Genomic DNA, 19,164 nt, shown 5'->3' on the forward strand with positions numbered 1-19,164 from the left:
GAAAATATTTATTATTGTTATTCCTAATATGTACATTACAATCTATTAAATATAATGAACAATAAGTAAAAAAAAAAAAACCCCTCCTCCAACAAAATAAGATGATGTTATGTACGGACATGTTGTACAGATTCAGCCGACCTTTCCTGATATATGTGGCTGATTGAACCTGTCACCAAAGTACACAAGTATCCTCTGTCTAGTATTCAAATCCTTGTAAAAGCAGTCAACCTTTAGTTATATTTGAACCTGAGAACCTTTGACTTTGAAAATCAGCTGTTAGACAAGTGATTTGTAAATTATTATATTAACAAATCATTTGTTAAACAAGTGGAATTATTTATATTTATAAAACATAACTTATATTATCGTTTTTAAAACTCCTATTACCTGGTGATTAATTGAAAAGTATTAACGTTTATTCAGTAGTTTAAGAATAATTTTTAAATACTACTATCTGATTGCGAAGGAGCGGCAAAAAAAAATCTTCTAAATACTTTTTTCAATGTACTTATAGTACAATTGCCGCAGATTAATCTCATTTTTATAAATTAAGAGGGAAAACAATATTTTGAGTAATAAATAGCCAATACAAAGTAAATTTTTACTATATAATATGCAAATGACTGATAAAAGTATAGTTATAAGAAGACGATTCCGATATTATTAATAGACGGGTTATGTGAATAAAACTATCTTATTTATTTAAAAAAATAAATGATTTTGAAAGTTTCATTAATAGGAATTACAAACATTACAATTCAAAATTGAATGTTATGAAAGGTAAATATCAGTTTTCAATTATTCATTTATTTACTTGCATCACTGCTTGAATTTATAACAAGAATAAAATGGCGACTATTCCTCGTACTCATGAAGGTAAATGATATTATACAGTATTTTTATTAAATATGTGAATTTACTAGAAATAAATAATCATTTTGTATTATTCTGTGTTTGAAATTCAGTTACGTTTATAAATGGTTATTGTTTTAAAGTGTGAACTGTACATTTTTTGATAGGTTGTAGACGTTGTGTATCGTTATTGATAATTGCGTCCATCATAGGTTTGATACTGGATGTAAGATTTGCGTTAATAAAAAAAAGTCTGCCTCCGTTGCGTAATTTTTAATTCTTTTTCTAAATTTACATATGTAAATTAATATTTCATTAAAAGAATCAATTTGACAGCCTTTGTAGTTTAACTTTGGAGATTTAGATATTAGTATAAGTTTTTAATACCTTGGGTTTACAAAGTATTTATTGATAATTTTATTATCTAGTTAACAGTTAAATTTATATTCACAACAGCCCCCGTAATTATTTGTATTGCTAATTTTATAAACTAATAGAAATCATTGTTTTGTTTTCGCTTTGATATTATTTTCATTTGTTTTATTTTGAAATAAGCTTCTGATTTATTGGATTACTTATGATTTAAGATGTGGTTATACCATTATTGTTTTTCGGTTATTTACTATATTTTGTTGACAAAATTATGCTGTTTCTATTGCACGATGAAGATTTTGGAATTTCACAATTTTTTAATGTAGTTAATACAAACAGGTTTTTTCTACCATGTTATACATGGTATAACTATTTGGCAGTTTAGAAAAGCCAGTGTAAAACTTATGAAGTGTCATAATTTACTTCACATTAACTGGTTTAAAAAATTTGTCGCAATTATTAGTAGAAATTATATTCAATTATATCCGTAAAATTGGTAATGAATGATCATGTGAAATGGATAATTTTATTAAACCTGTGAAGAACCTAATTCTTATGTAAGTGAATTTAGTTCATTTTCAGTAATTTGTTTTAACTTTAAGCAGTTTTAATCGTATGATTAAATACTTCTTTTTGTTTTATCTTTTTTTTTTTTTTTTAATGTAAGCACTAAATAAAAATGAGACTTTAAATGTTTGATCTTGGAAGTATAAAATGATCAGCCGACTTGCTCCCCCCAATTTTTTTTCTGTTATGATGTTGGCTGTAAACTGGAAGTGGATACAGTTTAAAATAATTCATATCTATAATTAAAAAAAAAAAGTTATCAACCTTGATGTATTACAGGAGATTACAGTTGTTGGCAAAGCTTAACAGTTAATTATTGATGTTGTAAATTAACATAACTTTTTGACGTAGTTTAATGATAAGATTTATTTTATTGTCTTGCATTTATTTAAAAATGAGGCTTTTATTGTAGATTTGTATGTATTTGGTTTTATAAACGTAAGTGTAATATCAGCATGTGTAATTAAATTAAATTTAAAGGCGATTTATACAATCAATTGCAAGAACTACCCTTAGATTAATATTTTATTATAATTTGTACGTAATAAATTATATAGGTCTTTTTAGGAATTGGTGGGTATGGTACTTAGTATGGGTTTCAGTTTCGTTTTCTGGCATTTCACAATAGTATTCACTACTGATTATATGTTCTTTAAATAACCACATTGAATTGGACCTTTGTAGTCTCAAAATATTAACATAGGTGAAGCTATTACTGTTCACCAGAAAACCATTCTGTACAAATGTTAATTCAGGCATTCTATTATTTCTGCCTCTAAACCCTTTCTGTGGTAAATAAGCTTATATGAATAATTTCTGCAATTTCCCAAAACTGTTTGCGCTTGTGGATTAGATCTGTGTGATTTTGTAAAACATCAGTCAAAACTTCCAAATCTGTGACACTTGTTTTGGCTAATTTAAACCATTGAATACACTTATAAAAATTTGCACACTTGTACAAGTTTTACCATGGGTGTTTTAACAGCCATTGGTGAATTTCAGCCAGTTTTATACCTTCAGAAAATAATAGATCATGTTGATCTTTCATGATACATGTTTCAAATGGAGCCGACATTTTTAAATAAATAAATGAGATTATAATAATTAAATTCATTTTGAACAGTTAGTATTTTTTGTCTGTGGTGCCAGCTTTAATATTAGTCAGTTTAAGTTTATTCTATTAAATTGTTTTCTGCTGTTACCATTTGCCTCTTTTAATTATTGAACAACCTTTATAGATTTAAGAAAAAATGTACAAAAACTTTATTATGTTTAAAACTTATACATGACTTCTGATCATATTTTACTTGTATTATGGCTGATAAAATTGACTTTATGCAGTTTGGAGGTTGAGTTTACCGCTTTTCCCACCTTTCTCAAACAAAACTTTATAATCTTGTTCCAGTTTTGCAAATAACTTAATATGTGCAGTTTTGTAGAAAAGTCACAGTGATACACAATGTAAATTTGTACAGATAAGCAAAATGCCATTGCTGGATTCTCTGCTTGTGTGATGACTTCTTTTTTCAAACAAATAATCAAAATTACCCGCAAAATGGAATTTTTTTTATGAGGATCAGAATAGTTTGGTAGATTCTATGAAAGGATTGTTTTTAACAATCTCATTTTTCATGAACTTTATAAAAATATGAATCCGTAAGGTATCTATGTTTACCTCTGTATTGTTTGTAGCATTTTTTACTTACCAGAAGTTTTGTAAAGTTTTTCTATACACGTTATCAAAGTCCACTTAAGTCCTTTCATTGTGCTATACAAAGATATTTGAATTATTTGAGTCTATTTTTATATTTTCTGTATATATAACATTTTAAAAAATTATTAATTTTTTAAAAAATGTTTTTCATCACAATTTTATGAAATGTTCTGGTGGGAAACAGTTAGGCACTCTACTGCTTGTGTTTGTTAGACAATAAATAATCCCATCCAGTTTTTTGCCTTGCAAAATAAGGTATGTCTGTGGTTTACTGAAATGTGTATCAAATGATTTGATAATAATACATTTTCCATGAGTCAGAATAAATTTGAGATTCCTCCTTCATTCAGATTTACTCCTTTATTTTACTGAGGGATCTATCAGGAATAATTTTAGGAAGAAGTATTTTGCAGGGTCAAATTTCATGTAATTGTACATTTTACACTATTTTAATGGTGTTTATATTGAAAGTAAAGATTATTATGATTTTTAATTGCATTTTAGATATTGAAGCACAGATTAGGGAGATACAATCTAGAAAGAAAGAAATTGCAGAAGATGGGATAACTGCTAAGGAACGAGTTGGTTTAGGGGAAAGCGGTGTGTACGACCCAGATATTTATGATGGCGGTGGAAAATATGAAGGTTATGTAACGTCTATTGCAGCCACAGATGAAATTGAGGTTGGTTTGTTTATTTTGTTTTATTATAAAAATACTTTCTCTGCTGTCAAAAAAATTAACTTAAAGTAAAATTGTAATAAAATGTTAGTTCAAAATTTTTAAATATTCAAAAGTGATGCTTAAACAAATTACCAATCATTCTGAATGATTTAAAGTTGTTAATTAAGTGTGATGAAGATGAGCTTAACATGGAATATCAGTTTGTGGAAGTTACTGCTATGTGTTTAAGTAAAATTTGTAAAACTTTCAGAGTATAAATGATCGGTATGACACTGCAAAAGTAATAAATCTTCTTTTACCTGATGCAATAACTTAACGGTTGACTGCTATGAGAGATGTTTTTTTTATCTCTCGACGACTTAACGATGAAACTGGTTTCTACAGTAGTAACAGATAGAGTTGTCTATAATATACACATTAAAACCTTTTCTAGCACTTCATATATTGTTTGTGATAGAAAAATTGTGAGTGACTAATATATCTCTCATAGCAATGGAGATTCTCATTCTTTACATTTTACAATAAATTTATCCTAAAACTGCATTCTATACAGTGTAAAAACAAAGAAAGAATGATATGTTGCCAACTTTCAAAACATTTCTGAAACAACAAAAAACATTCTATTTTTACTATTCATAAAAACTACAGAAAATTATTTACCTTTTTTTGAATACTCATAACATCTTTCGCTAAACACGTTACACAAATGCTAAGTACATTTCCAAAAACTACAGATTTTTTCTACTTTATGCAATTGAGAAATGCTATTAAAATTGATTTATAAAATAATATCTCAGAGAGATAAATTTATCTCTTGGGAGCAAATATGGAAAAAGTCAATGAGAGACAAATTCATCTCTCATTGTTACCCAAAAAGCTGTTATCCAAATCAAGCATAGCAGAGTCAGTCAACCTTTAAACAAATCCTAAAGGGTGTGCATTTGAACTTTATTTAAAAGAGCGTAAATCAATGGTATTTTAATGTATATTTTATCAAATCGTCATTAACTGCTGTTAATAAGAAAATATAGAATCCAAATGAATTAACAAAATTAGACTGTTTGTTTCATTCCTATTTCTTGTTATTTTCTATTCTGTGAAATTTAATCAGAGTATGTTGTAATTTTTCTGTGTACAAAGTATTAGTATGTTATCACTTTACTACGAATAAATTGTGAATGTTCAGTTATTACTAACGCCAAAGTAAAATATTTATATTTATGTATTTCATTTGCACTTCCCTTTTTTAAATCGAAATCTTATTTTATTTTGTAATTGCTTAATAAAAATTAATTATGCTAATGATAGATTAACATATCAAAATGATAGATTTTGATATGTTAATCAAAATATATTGTTATGTAGCATATTGTTATGTAGATTAACATAACAATATGCAGCAGGCCTGTTTGTTATGTACTCTTACCATGATGTATACTGTTATATGTGTAATGTATAAGCGGGTCCAGTATGCTGAACCAAAGCTATATTTCTATTTTTAAATTTTTTTCTGGTAATTTTTGTAAATGTTTCACCTTGTGAAACATCTACAATCTACCATTTTATAGAAAAATGATTTGAAGATATATTCTGAAATATTTATTGTGCAAAATTTTTATGTCTGAAACAAAATCAATCTCATTACAAGAGAAAAAAGAATGAAGTCACTTCTAAAGCCGAAAAGGCACATCTCTTACAATAAAATAAAGTCGAATATAGATTTATACTTTATTGTACAAAGTAAAGGAAGTATTATGACTGGAAAAAATTTCGCTTTTCAGATTTCATCAGAAATATCCATTTTGACCACCCCTGAATCCATTTTGACTAGTTTCAGCATGATGTCTGTATATACATACATACATACATACATATCTCGCATAACTCAAAAACGATTAGCCATAGTATGTTGAACTTTTGGATTTAGGACTGTTGTAATGTCTAGTTGTGCATCTCTCCTTTTGATTGCAGTCAGCTGGACCAGAAGTGTCCTAAAAAGCCCAAAATCAAAAAAAATTAGATTTTGCATTTTTGCCTAACTGTAGTAATAAACACACATTGAGAACTTTTCAATGATACATCATAACTTGTACTTTCATTGGTTCCAGTGGTATAACCAAATAAAATTTTAGTTAATGAAATATTTGGATCTTACAAGGGGAAGGCACATTGGTTTGAATCTGATTTAGTAATTATTAATAAATCAAGGTAGTTAATTAAAAAAAAAAATATATATATATATATATCTATATGAAGTTGGATTCGAACCGATGTGTGCATGGTTACTGATCCAACATGTACTCACTTACACCACATTTGAGCGACGAAATAAGTTAATGAAATGTAGCAAAAAATGTGTGCATGTAATTTAATAGGCATACAAGGAAGTCATGTTGTGTACACATCAAATTTTTTTTTTAAATGAAACTATAATTCTTTTTGAAGCAGATATTACGAAACAAAATTATATAATTTCAAGTGGTTTAATTTTTGTTTCTTAGATGAAATAATTATTCTAGTATTAAAAAAACAAAATAAAAAATGGCAAGAACTGAAAATAAGAGAATTTATTTCAAATTTTCCCCCTAACACAACTAGTTTTAGCAGATCATTTTTGTAGTACATTTTTGTATATGTGCATATATAATTAATTATGCTATAAATAGCTTCAGAGGTAATTTCTTAGTGTCTCTAGATTAGAAAATGACATATATTACGAGGGTTATTTTTTTCAAGGTCTGATCGGTCACGAAATTAAAACCACAGTGAAAATAAAAAATTCTTTATTTGTAACAAGTACTTACATAGTTATGCTATTTCTCTACATAGTTGCCACTCCTATTTAGACATTTGTCATAGTGTGGTACCAACTTTCCAATACCCTCGTCATAGAATGGAGCCACCTGTGTTTTCAGCCATGTTTCTACGCTGGTCTGCAGCTCGATGTCTGTGCCAAAATGTTGTCCTCCTAGCCAGCGTTTCACGTGAGCAAAGAGGTGAAAATGGATGGAGCCAAGTCCAGGCTGTATGGTGGGTGATCAAACACTTTCCAACGAAAACGCTGCGGGAGCTTCTTTGTAACACAGCTGCAGTATGCGGCCGAGCATTGTCATGGAGAAAGACAATGCCTGATGACAACATTCTTCTTCGCTTATTCTGAATCGCCCTTCATAGACGTTGAAGAGTCATGCAGTATGGGGCTGCAGTGATGGTCGTGCCACGTTCCATGAATTCCACCAAGAAAACTCCATTCCGGTCCCAGACCACAGTAGCCATACACTTTCTGTTGGAGAAGATTCGCTTGAACTTCTTTGGTTTACTGGGAGAATGAGAATGCATCCACTGTTTGGATTGTTCTTTTGTTTCTTCACTTTGAAAATGAACCCATGTCTCGTCCCCTGTAACAATTTTGTTCAAAATATCTTCTCCTTCATTGTGGTAGCACTGGAGAAACTAGGCGCGTCCATTCTCATTGTTTTGTGATGGTCGGACAGCATCTTGGGAACCCATCTTGCACCCAGTTTTGCGGTACTGAAGTCTCTCACTCACAATGGTGCAGAGAGCTGACCTTCAAATTTCAGGAAACGAATCAATCAATACAGAAATTGTGAACCGACGATTTTCTTGAATTGCCTCATCACTCGCTCAACGGGATCATCGGTTGACACTCGCTTCCTTCCCTGACTGCCTGCATCATGAATATCTGTACGTCGTGCTTTAAATTTCCTGCCCCATTGTCGCACTTTGCTATCACTCATTGAAGTTTCACCGTACATATTACTTATTCGTTGATGAATTTCAGCTCCATTACACCCCTCAGCCTGAAGAAATCGAATTACCGCACGCACTTCACATTTGGCGGGAGATGGTATTGTTGTAGACATGTTTACGTGCTAGCTGCGTGTTCAGAACCAAATGAAGTGACGTGACGTGATTGAAGGCTATACTAGAGATGCTGCGCAACACATATGCGCAAAGGTTCAACCGATTATTGCGTGGGTTTTTATTTCGCGACCGATCGGACCTTGAAAAAAAAATTACCCTTGTGTAATTACCATGGTTCCATTACTTTACTATGCATTTATTTTGTTTACTGTACGTCCAGTGTTTTCATGTGGCAAAACTGGTTATGTAATTGACACCATAAAAAATATTATGTTTTCGGTATTATCTACATAACATATAATAAACTAGGGAAATAGATATTTTACTGAAGAAATCAATAATTCATACAAAGTTGCAGTGTAGTACAAGCTTTTTTTTTTTTTTTAGTATTTATTATAAAAGAAATTTGTTCTTTAACTTATTTTTTCCTATTAATTTTTTTTTTTGTAAACTGAACTGCTTGATCAATTGTTGTTTTAGGTAATTTACAGTTTTTAAATATAATTATGATATATAGTCCAATAATACAACATCGCTGAAGTCTTGAGCATTTATTATTGGAATTTTACACCTTATGATGAACATGACAAGCGGCGAATGATTTGTAGTGCTGTAGTGCCCTACTCTTAATTGTAAAACATTCAGGAATAATCATGATAGATTACACGTTCTACTTACTATTTCTTTACTGGTTCTGAATAGAATAACGTGATTGGGTTTGCATTGAGATGATGACTAGCAACTCGTTGTGGCACATAATTCTAAAAGTTTTGAGTTTTTATCATTTGTTACTAAAGAGGATAAGTCTGATTTAAAGAGTTTGATAGTGTTTTTCTGTATAAATGATTTTATTAAAATTGTTTCCTTAAAAATATTTATTTTTTTTCATTATTTAAATTATGTATCATGTTATATTATTTTGTTTTGTTTTAGGATGATGAGTATGACATTGTGTCTTTTTCTCAAAACAAACGAGCTGGTTACAGTGCACCTGTATCTGTTCTTAATGATGTCGCTCAGGTAAATATTTTTTGATGATTATCCATTTCAAATACTTTTTAGTCATTTTTTGTGTGTATTATTATAGTAAATAAAATAAGTAAGATTCTTATTCATCATCATCATCATCTGGTGTTCTAACTGGCAGTAGGTTCTTTATTCTACTGCTGTCTCCACCTTTTTCTGCCTCAAGCCTTTTCTTTTTTCCCCTTGCAGTTTCTAATCTTCACATCTTTTATGAACTTCACCTTCTTCATTTTGTTTGTCCTACTGATCCTTGTGTTCAAAATTCCACTCCCTCTTTAACCTCACATGTTTAATTGGTTTCTTTTTTCCTGCATAAGTACTCTTTTTCGTTAATCCTGCATTACTTTGTTTCTCACTTTATCTGTCCGTCTCAATCCAGTTCTTCCGTCTTACTCATTCATGGTTCACTTCTATAACAACAGGACGTGCCATACATAGCATTTGGCTAACTTCTTCCTTAACTGTTTAAGTCCAGACCTTTAGTACATAGTAGTAATTTCCTCTTCTTCCTGAAAGGTTCCTTTGTTTTTGCACCCTTCCAGACCTCTGTAACCATAGTCTCCAAACATCTGTAATTTTTTACTTTTTCTATTCCTCCTTCACTTGTCCTTACCACTAAAGCCTCTTTGTTATTTACTTCCATTACTTTAGTTTTTCTTTACATTTATTTTCATACCTTACCCTTTTATCTGTTCCTTCAGGGCTTTTAATAATCTTTGAAGCAAGTGTGAGCGCACTATCTGCCTACAATTACCATACAATTACCATGTCATCAGCAAACCTCATTCATTTTATTTTTTTGCCTTATATACTTTCTAACACCTCAATCTAGATCCACCCACTCAGTCAGTCATATTCTTATTTACTTCCTGCTGATGTTTTGTCTTATGTATAATCCTTCAGTTCACCTTCTTTCTCTCCATTTTATTTTTTCTCTTTGATAATCTTCTGTCATTTTTTGAATGTCAAATACCTTCTCTAAACCTTTTTTTTCTTTTTCCTGTTTAGCCTCCGGTAACTACCGTTTAGATAATTCTTCAGAGGATGTATGAGGATGTTATGTATGAGTGTAAATGAAGTGTAGTCTTGTACATTCTCAGTTCGACCATTCCTGAGATGTGTGGTTAATTGAAACCCAACCACCAAAGAACACCGGTATCCACGATCTAGTATTCAAATCCGTGTAAAAATAACTGGCTTTACTAGGACTTGAAAGCTGGAACTCTCGACTTCCAAATCAGCTGATTTGGGAAGACGCATTCACCACTAGACCAAGCCGGTGGGTTACCTTCTCTAAATCTATGAAACGGATTAATTCCTCTTCCTCCCTAAATATTTCTGTAACCATTCTTAGTAGCCCGTTGTTATCTTTGATTTCTTTCCCTTACCTGAAGCAAACTGTTCCTCTTCTGCATTTTCTTCCACTATTATTACCAACCTTCATTTAGGACTTAACAATATTTTAGCGGTAAAATTTATTGTTCTATGTTCTGTACATTTCTAGTACCTAGTTTTTTTTTCAGAATTTATAAACATATTTTCACAAGCCTTCAGGCCATTCTCTCTCAAGGTATGTACTATTACACAGTTCAAATATTTCTTCCACTCCTTCCTCATATAAGGATTTATAAGATTCTATGAGAGTTCATCTACTCCACTTGATTTTTTATTCTTTCTTTCTTTAAATGTTTTGTATACTTCATATTTTAGTATCGATGGTCCTTTATCCTCTTCAGCTACCTCTTATTCCTTTTCTGTGTTTAGTTGCTCTTTTTTTTTTTTTTTTGTTGTAAAGAGGTCCTCCACATATTCCTTTAATTTTTCTCCTCTTGTAGTATATTTACCGTTCTTATAGCCAATTTCTCCCACTTTACCATTCCCTTTCATTTATCCCCATATAATGTTCTTCACCTTCCTATTCATCAAATGCCTTTTCTTTTCTAGATTCTCAACATCTTTGTTGCAGTCTTCCTTCAATTACTTTTCCCTAGGTTTTTGTATTTCCCTCCTTAAATCATTGTTTAATTTGTGATACATTGCTCTTTCTCTCCTGTCTTGTCTTTATACCGCCTTCTTTCTTCCCTTTTCTTTATCATTGTTAGCCGTGATTCTTTGGCGATTTCATTCTTAATGTACTCTTTCCTCTATTGTTTTTACTATGGAATTTTTTACTCTTATCCGGGTTTTCTCCCTGTTCTCATTTTCCCTTTTGGGTTACATAATACGTTTTTCTCCCGTTGGTTTCCTCATCCAGTTTCTTCAACTTTTTAATTTTAATTTCTTAACTCCCTTCTTTTTATATGATTTTTGAACCAAATGTTGGTTATAAATGATTTTTTCTTTAGTCAAATTCTAATAATCTAATCTCCTTTCATTCCTTTCTTCTAGGCTAAACTGTACTATGGCGTTTCCTTCTTCACTTTTCTGACCTTAGCAATCCAGTCTACCATCAGTACCATAAGACAGCAGTCATTTTCTGATTTTATTACATCTTTACTACTCTCATACATCTCCTTAATATCTTCTTCATAATTCAATACTGGCATGTATATTTGTACTATAACTAAATTTTTTGGTATTATCCCATTCCTTAACAGTATTAATCTATCATATATAACATACTTTCCACTCCTGTTTTGTTATTACATTTCTCATAATTTTTGCCTCTCCGTTTTTTCCTTTCAGTATGATACAATAGTTAAAAAGTTTTCTAAATTTTATCACAGGGAGAAGGAATGAATTTGAAAACTTATAATAATGCCAGCAAAGTTTAGCAACATTGTTTACTTGCTTTTCTTTCAATTTTTTTTTTGTAACTGATAGAGAAGCTTCCAGTAAGAAATAAAGAGAGAAAATAAAGAAAGAAGAATCTAAAAGGAACAACAAAGGGGGTTTTTTTATAGAAAAGTGTAGTAGGCCTGGAGAATAATATTTATTATGCTTGAACAATTGCATAATTATGCTTGAGCAACAAGTGACGAGCGTGTTCCAGGTAATCCATTTTGTACAATAGTTGAAAAACAAGGTAAGTTATTTGTGAACAGGAGTGAAAGTGACAGTATTCTATTCATTTATAAAGTGTAGGGTAGTTCTTTTAACAGTAAAAGTAAGTAATACGTGAAATTGAATTGTACATTTTTCTATTTTTAACTTATTGTGAATTTAATAATGGTTTTTATTACAGTTTTTGATAAATCTTAATAAATTGTGGTATTTACGAAATTTATTTTATTTCTAAATAATTGAGATAATAAACTGTATTTATATAGAATTTTTTACGTGTTTAATCTTTAAACATGCTTGTCGAACCATGGACACATGACATTAATTATAGTCTTGTTGTTTTTGGTACAATGGTCATTTTGTTGATGTAAAACTGTTAGTATTTGAAGGGTTAAATTCTTTGCTGTGTATTATAATGTGTGTATTATTTTATATATTTTTGTTACATGTAGCCTCTAATTATAATTTGTTGGAAGTTATATATTTTGTAACTGATTATTACATATTTTAGAGTGTTTTAAGTAATAAATTTTTATGGTATTTAATAATCTTTTATTCATTTGAATATTGGTATTCTTATTTTTTTAAATTGATTTGTATTCTTTGATTGTAATGAGTTTTTTATTTACACATTAATGAAGGAATATATATAATACTGGTAGGCTGATTGATATTTAATCACTCTTAACATCAACATAGCTCTTGATTAATAACATATTTTTAACACTTGTGCAAAGAAATTTGTGTTTATTTAAGTTTGATGTAATTATATTCAATTATTAACTGTTGCACTTGTTACATAAGAATGAGGTCATAAAAATCATTAATTAATTTAATTTAATCATTACTTGTTACGAGGTATTATAAAGTTGTGAGTCTGTTAACAATATTATTTGTTTGTCATTTGATATAAACCTATTATAACAATATAGCTTGATTTTTGTTTTTTGATTTTTTGATTCTCTTTAATGGAAATATAATGGTTGCATAAAAACGGATAGCTATCTTATTAAAAATTCCTAGCATAGAGTTATAACATTTAACTTGTTTACCTCGCCCATTTTTAAAGTTAATAAAAATAAATAATTATTCATATAAACTTATTTATTGTCTTAATCTTAAATTTTCTTATGTAATACTGTAAAAAAGAATTGTTTTACAATTCTTTTCCAGTTCCTGAATTTGTTAGAAAAAAATGTAAAGTATTATATAAAGAGAGGAATATAAAGAGAGAAATATCTGATCCATTCGACATCAAAACAGGACTGAGACAAGGAGATGGACTGTCACCGCTTTTATTCAACTGTGCCCTTGAATTTATAATACGGGATTGGAAAAAATTAAATTAAGACAACGTTAAAATTGGAAAATATCTCAGTAAATTGTCTAGGCTTTGCGGACGATTTAGCCCTACTATCCCAAAATATAAAAGAGGCCAGATACCAACTGTCAACACTGGAAGAGATTGCAGGAAAAATCGGTCTAAAAATTTCATACGAAAAAACCAAAATTATGGTGACAGACCCACTATGCATAAGCAAAGTAAAAATAAACAATAATGACATAGAACTAGTAGAAAACTTTAAATATTTGGGGGAAAACATCACGCACAACCTCCAAGAAAATCCAAACTGGTATGAAAGAATAAATAAACTCATCAAAGCCACAATAAAAACACAAAACATCTATAACAAAAAATGCATGTCCATAAACACAAAAATATAAGACATTATAACTCAGTTATCCAACCAGAAATACTTTATAAAATATGCAAAACCATATTTGGACCGTACCAGACAAGGTTTACCGACGAACTGGAATTGAAAGACAGATTCTACGACGATGCATCGGGAAAAACATTAAAAAAGACGGGATTTGGAGAATTATTCCAAATGAAGAAATTTACAAAACTATCATCCCGATAACTAATAAATTTAGAAAGAAGAGAATTTCCTTTCTAGGACATATTTTCAGAATGGAAGAGACCAGACTTATCAGACGGATAATCAAACTTTTCTGGAACAAGAAAAGCAGACTGAACTGGTTATACGAAGTACAGAAAGACATGGAGGAATTAGACATAACCTGTGAAAACCTAAAAACGAAAACCGGAAACTATGAGAAATTAAAAAATAAAGAAACAAGATTCCTATCAAAACCCAAGAAAACAATAAGCCGGCTGTACTCTGAAAACCCGGCTTCTTGAAGTACAAGAAAGGGCAAGAAGATCTGAAACCCTTAGAAATTACTGGCAAAAAAGAAAAGCTGAAAAACAACAAATCAGCAAGAAAAGAAAGAACTTGCCAAAAAAAAAAAAAAAAATGAACTAAAGTGATCCATTATGGTCTTAAAAGTAATAAAAAGAAAAGAGAGGGATAGACAACAGTTCATGGTATGACAGAAGATGGTGTAGAGAGTATATGAAACAATCTATTGTCAACAACTTTATAAAAAATAAATTTGCACAAATTCAATCCTGAGTGTGATGCTTTAAACTATTTAAAATATAAATTGAACAATTCTAATAATTTTTCTTGAACTAATTGAATAAATAATTACTTAAATTTATCTTACTTTTGTAGTAAAACTTTTGATAACTGCAATTTATCAGGTAGTTGAGCAGAAAGTTTAAAATTAGACTCTAATTTTTAAAAGCCAGGAATGTATTTATTACATAATTGACTGGAGATTGGGTTCTCATAATTATATACAAGAGTGAAACACAGCGTATGAAAACACTTCTATTGTCATTTTAACTAACAGACTTCACTAATAAAGATTTCTTAAAATCGCCTATAAATGCCCTAAAAAAAAATATAGAAATTATTTCATATAGTTTATTTTAATTTTTTTGTAGACAATTTTAAGAGTCATATTCCTCTGTACTATTATACAATTTTAAATAAATAACTTGATCCACCAAGTACAGTAGGTAGGATGACACTTTGTATATATCATTATACAAAGGGTACTTTCATGCGAGAATGCGCAGGTGCAAGAAACTCGTGAAAGTACTCTTGTGTATATATATAATGATGTAAGGTAAGTGACATCCTACCTAATTTAATTTTATTCTGTACTTGGTGGATCAAGTTATTTATTTGTATTTGTTTTTTATTTATACTTATTTGATATTGATTATTGCAATACAAGTATTTAATCTCAATAATGCATGAAGGGCGCTTGCACTTGGCAGTGGAAGAGAGGTCTGAAGGAAGGGAAGATATGAACTATCCAAGGGAGGTGATGAACCTCATTAATACTAAGAGAGATGGCTTAGGCAACAGAGATTGTATTTTCAACAGAGTGGCATGCAGATGGACTGCTGAAGTCTATTAGAAATGAAACATTTAAGAAAGAGGATCTTTCCCTTCTGAATAGTGGTAGAAACTTTATGGAAAAACCTCTGTGGGTTTGACCAACAATCAACTTCCCTAGACAGCTTCATATGGGATGTGGGCTAGGAGTGACTTGTAAAAGGCCAACCAAATTGCTTCTCTTTTTACTGCTGAACATACAGGGTCCTGATGAAGATGAAATACTTGAATTTCCCAATTCCCAATTTTTTTTTTAGCCCAATTTTTCTAGATATACCAATTAAGGCTTTTTCAACAAGAGAGGTGCTAGAAGTAATTAAGGAAGGAAAGACAATGAGGAAGGAAAGACATTAAAAAAGGTTCCAGGCTTTGATTTGATCACTCGTAAGATGTTAGTAATGCTTCTATACAAGGCATGTGGTACATAAATGGACCTTTACAGTGTGAATCCTCCAAATAACATATTTCCCATCTGCGAGGAAGGTTTTCCATATATAGTAATTGTCTTGAAGTGAGATAAATCTCCTCAATATGTTACTTCTATAGACATCTATTGATACTATCAAAGTTGTTTGAAAAGCTATCTCTCTGGAGGCTGTGGCCTATCTTGCAGTGGGAGAGGTTTTACCAGATCATCAATTTGGCTTCAGGATTGAGCACTACCATTGAACAAATCCATAGAGCTGTTACCATCATAACCAGCTGCTTGGAGGAGAAAAAGTACTGCTCAGCAAGTTTTCTGATGTTCAGCAGGTCTTTGATAAACTCTGGCTGGCTAGTCTGCTGTATAAGTTAAAACAGGGCTTCCCTCAGTCATTCTACTTACTTGCAGAGTTACCTGGATGGGCACTTTTCCCAGTTAAGTTCGATCAGGAACTATCTGGGTTCTTTGACACAAAGTGGGGAATTGCGCAAAGCTCTTGTTCTGAGGTCTGTTCTGTATTCATTTGATTTTCACGTCAGACTTTCCTGCTCCAAATGACTTTACTGTTGTGTCGTTGGCTGACGACACAGTAATCCTAGCCGATGAAGATCTGAATCAAGCCTTGGCTAAACTAGTCAGTTAGACGAGGTCAGCACATGGCTGAAGAAATGGAAAGTGAGGATGAATCAGGAAAAATCAAGTCATGTGTTATTTTTAATGAGAAGGGGGTGATTGTCCATGGGTTCACCTGAATGGGGTCTACATCCTTCACATGGCGCAGATACAGATGTAGGTGCTGTTTAGGTACACTTGGATCATCGATGTGGAAGGACCACGTAGTAGAAAAGAGGGAAAACTTAAAATTAGGTATAGGGAACTAAACTGGTTGCTGGGTAGAAACTCAAAGTTATTGTTGTCTAATAAACTGTTTATATACAGAGTTAGCCTTAAACCTATCTAGACATACGGAATCCTGCTGTGGGAATGACAAGCAGTAATATTGAGATAATTCAAAGTTTTTAAAATAAATTGGTGAGGACCGTAATAGAGGTACTGTAGTTTGTTAGGGATAGAAAAATTCATGACTATTTAGGATTACTCTCTGTTTCTGAAGTGATCCAAAAAAATTGGCTCGCGACACAAACAGAGGTAAGACAAAAATGTAAATTATGTGGCAGTAAATTTATTGGACAACAGTGATGACTTCAGGTGACAGAAACAGTTACATGTGCTGGGGACCTGTGAGATGTAATGAGAGGAGTGATCTGAAGAAGGAACCTAAGAGTAACAGGATGACCCTTTCACTGTGTAGTGAATGTCACTTTGATAATCTATGAATTATAGCTGTTAATGTTTATCGATGAATATTTGTTTTATCTAATAGTTTTATTTTCATATATTTGTATCGATGACTGGTTTTATTTTTTCTTCCTGTGGTTTGTGATATATTTCTAGTGCTATAAGTATTGAATTTTACTAACACCACCTGTAGAAGTGCTTTTCGTACAAATGAACTGGTGTTGAACCTTTTGGTACTTGAGTGAGGGGGTTTCCTCAGAGATCTCTTCATGCGACTGTTGTGACTCAAATTGCAGCCCTATGAGGCACCGATTTTAAATGCTAACAGACATTGTTGCTTTTATCCAGTAAAATTTTAAGTGTTGTAATCAGTACAAAGTTATTTGGATGTTTACAAAATATCAAATTTGTTAAAAAAAGCCCTGTTGAGTTTTTACTTTAACCACAATTCTTTATTATAAAGTTGTGAAAATTTATATTTACATTTCTTATGTTACGCAAAGTATAATTGAGTTAATAAATATTATATTCTTGTGTTTCAAATAAAAAAGGTTTTTTCTGTAATACACTGATAAATATTTAAGCTGATATGAAAAATGCCATATTACAAGAAAATGTTTGCCCGATAGTAAATAACATGTTCATGTTGTGAATGAAATTTGTTGTAATTCATATTTGCTGTCTGGAGTTTCTGATGTAGATGATGAATTTGAAAATATTGTCATTGGAAATTTGAACCGGTTATGGGATTTTCATAATAACCAGTATAAATGTTATCTAATCAGTAAAATGTTATCATGTTATACCATGAGATCTTAGGGTTATTTTTTTTTTTACTTCATTACTCAATTTTTATTGTTTTCCGGTTAATGTTTTGTTATTTTTCAGACAATATAGTATTAAGAGAGGAGAGTTCTGGGGGTTTTATGAGAGACTTTTGTTCTATTTAATCTTAGCACTCGTACATCAATAAGTGCTTATCAATAGCTGTAGAAATTTATGTTCTTAAAACAATAAATGAGTAAAACAGGACATAGGTTTAATTTATGGAAAAAAATGTTAAAGAGCAGTGCTAAGTTGGTATGTGTTTTAATGATATTTAACATATTTTACCTGTAGTTGATGAACCTAAGATAATTTATTACATAAATTTTCTGATTGGTAGTTACTCCATAATTAAAAAGTTCCATAAAAGTTCCATTAGAACTTTTTTATCCCTATCCTTTTCGTTATATTTTTAGTATAATTGTATTATAATGTATTGTACTCGTGTAAAAAGTGTAAACTGTGTATAATTGTATTATTATTTTATTTTTATTATGTAATTTTGGTTGTTATATTTAAAAATTTATTTTAATTATGATCTGTTCACAGAGTGAAAAAGATTATGACCCGTTTGCTGATCGTAGACGTCCCACTATTGCTGAAAAAGAAGATGAATATCGTCAGAAAAGGAGACGGATGATCATATCTCCAGAACGTATTGATCCGTTTGCTGAAGGTAGGTTTTGATTGGATCTGTTTTTTTTTAATTCATTTTAATTTATATTTTAACAAATTTCAGTTGTGATAATTTTTTAAGTTTTGTGTTTATTAATAAATGGAGATTGTTTCTTTTTGTTTTATGCATATTTGCAAGTGGTTTTATAATTAAAAGTGAGATTATTTCAGTAATTGAACAAAAAAACAATTAAACTAAAGATTAACCGTACTTAATTACAAAAACATATAAGTAATTTATAATGGAAAAATGCTATATTAATAGTTTTTTACATCAAAAGACTTGAGATTTTAAAGGACAAAATTTTGTTTTACAAATAATTAATAAGTTTGTGATGAGAAAACTATATTTAGCAGGGCAGTGGACATATGTGGTTTGATTAAAAATTGAAATCACAGGTAATTTAAAAGACAAAGACATTATATCATTAATTGACCCTACGGTTTGAGATTATTTACTTATGAATTTTATACAGTAGTGTGTTAATTAATTCGAACACATATGTTATTTAATATAAA

General features: G+C 30.5%; 1 protein-coding gene across 1 annotated transcript in view; it reads left to right on the top strand.

Annotated features, from left to right (window-relative positions):
• The first annotated feature begins 823 nt into the window (after window positions 1–823).
• Sf3b1 (splicing factor 3b subunit 1) overlaps window positions 824–19,164 on the top strand; it is a 91,300-nt gene continuing 72,959 nt past the window's right edge. Inside the window, exons 1-4 of the mRNA XM_075380833.1 lie at window positions 824–879; window positions 4,013–4,191; window positions 9,010–9,096; window positions 18,520–18,646. Of these exons, the coding sequence (XP_075236948.1) occupies window positions 852–879; window positions 4,013–4,191; window positions 9,010–9,096; window positions 18,520–18,646 (421 nt within the window). The 5' untranslated portion in view covers window positions 824–851. The remainder of the gene's footprint in view (window positions 880–4,012; window positions 4,192–9,009; window positions 9,097–18,519; window positions 18,647–19,164) is intronic.

The sequence above is a fragment of the Lycorma delicatula genome, chromosome 13, assembly GCF_047948215.1.
Source record: "Lycorma delicatula isolate Av1 chromosome 13, ASM4794821v1, whole genome shotgun sequence".
In the NCBI taxonomy this organism is placed as follows: Eukaryota; Metazoa; Arthropoda; class Insecta; order Hemiptera; family Fulgoridae; genus Lycorma; species Lycorma delicatula.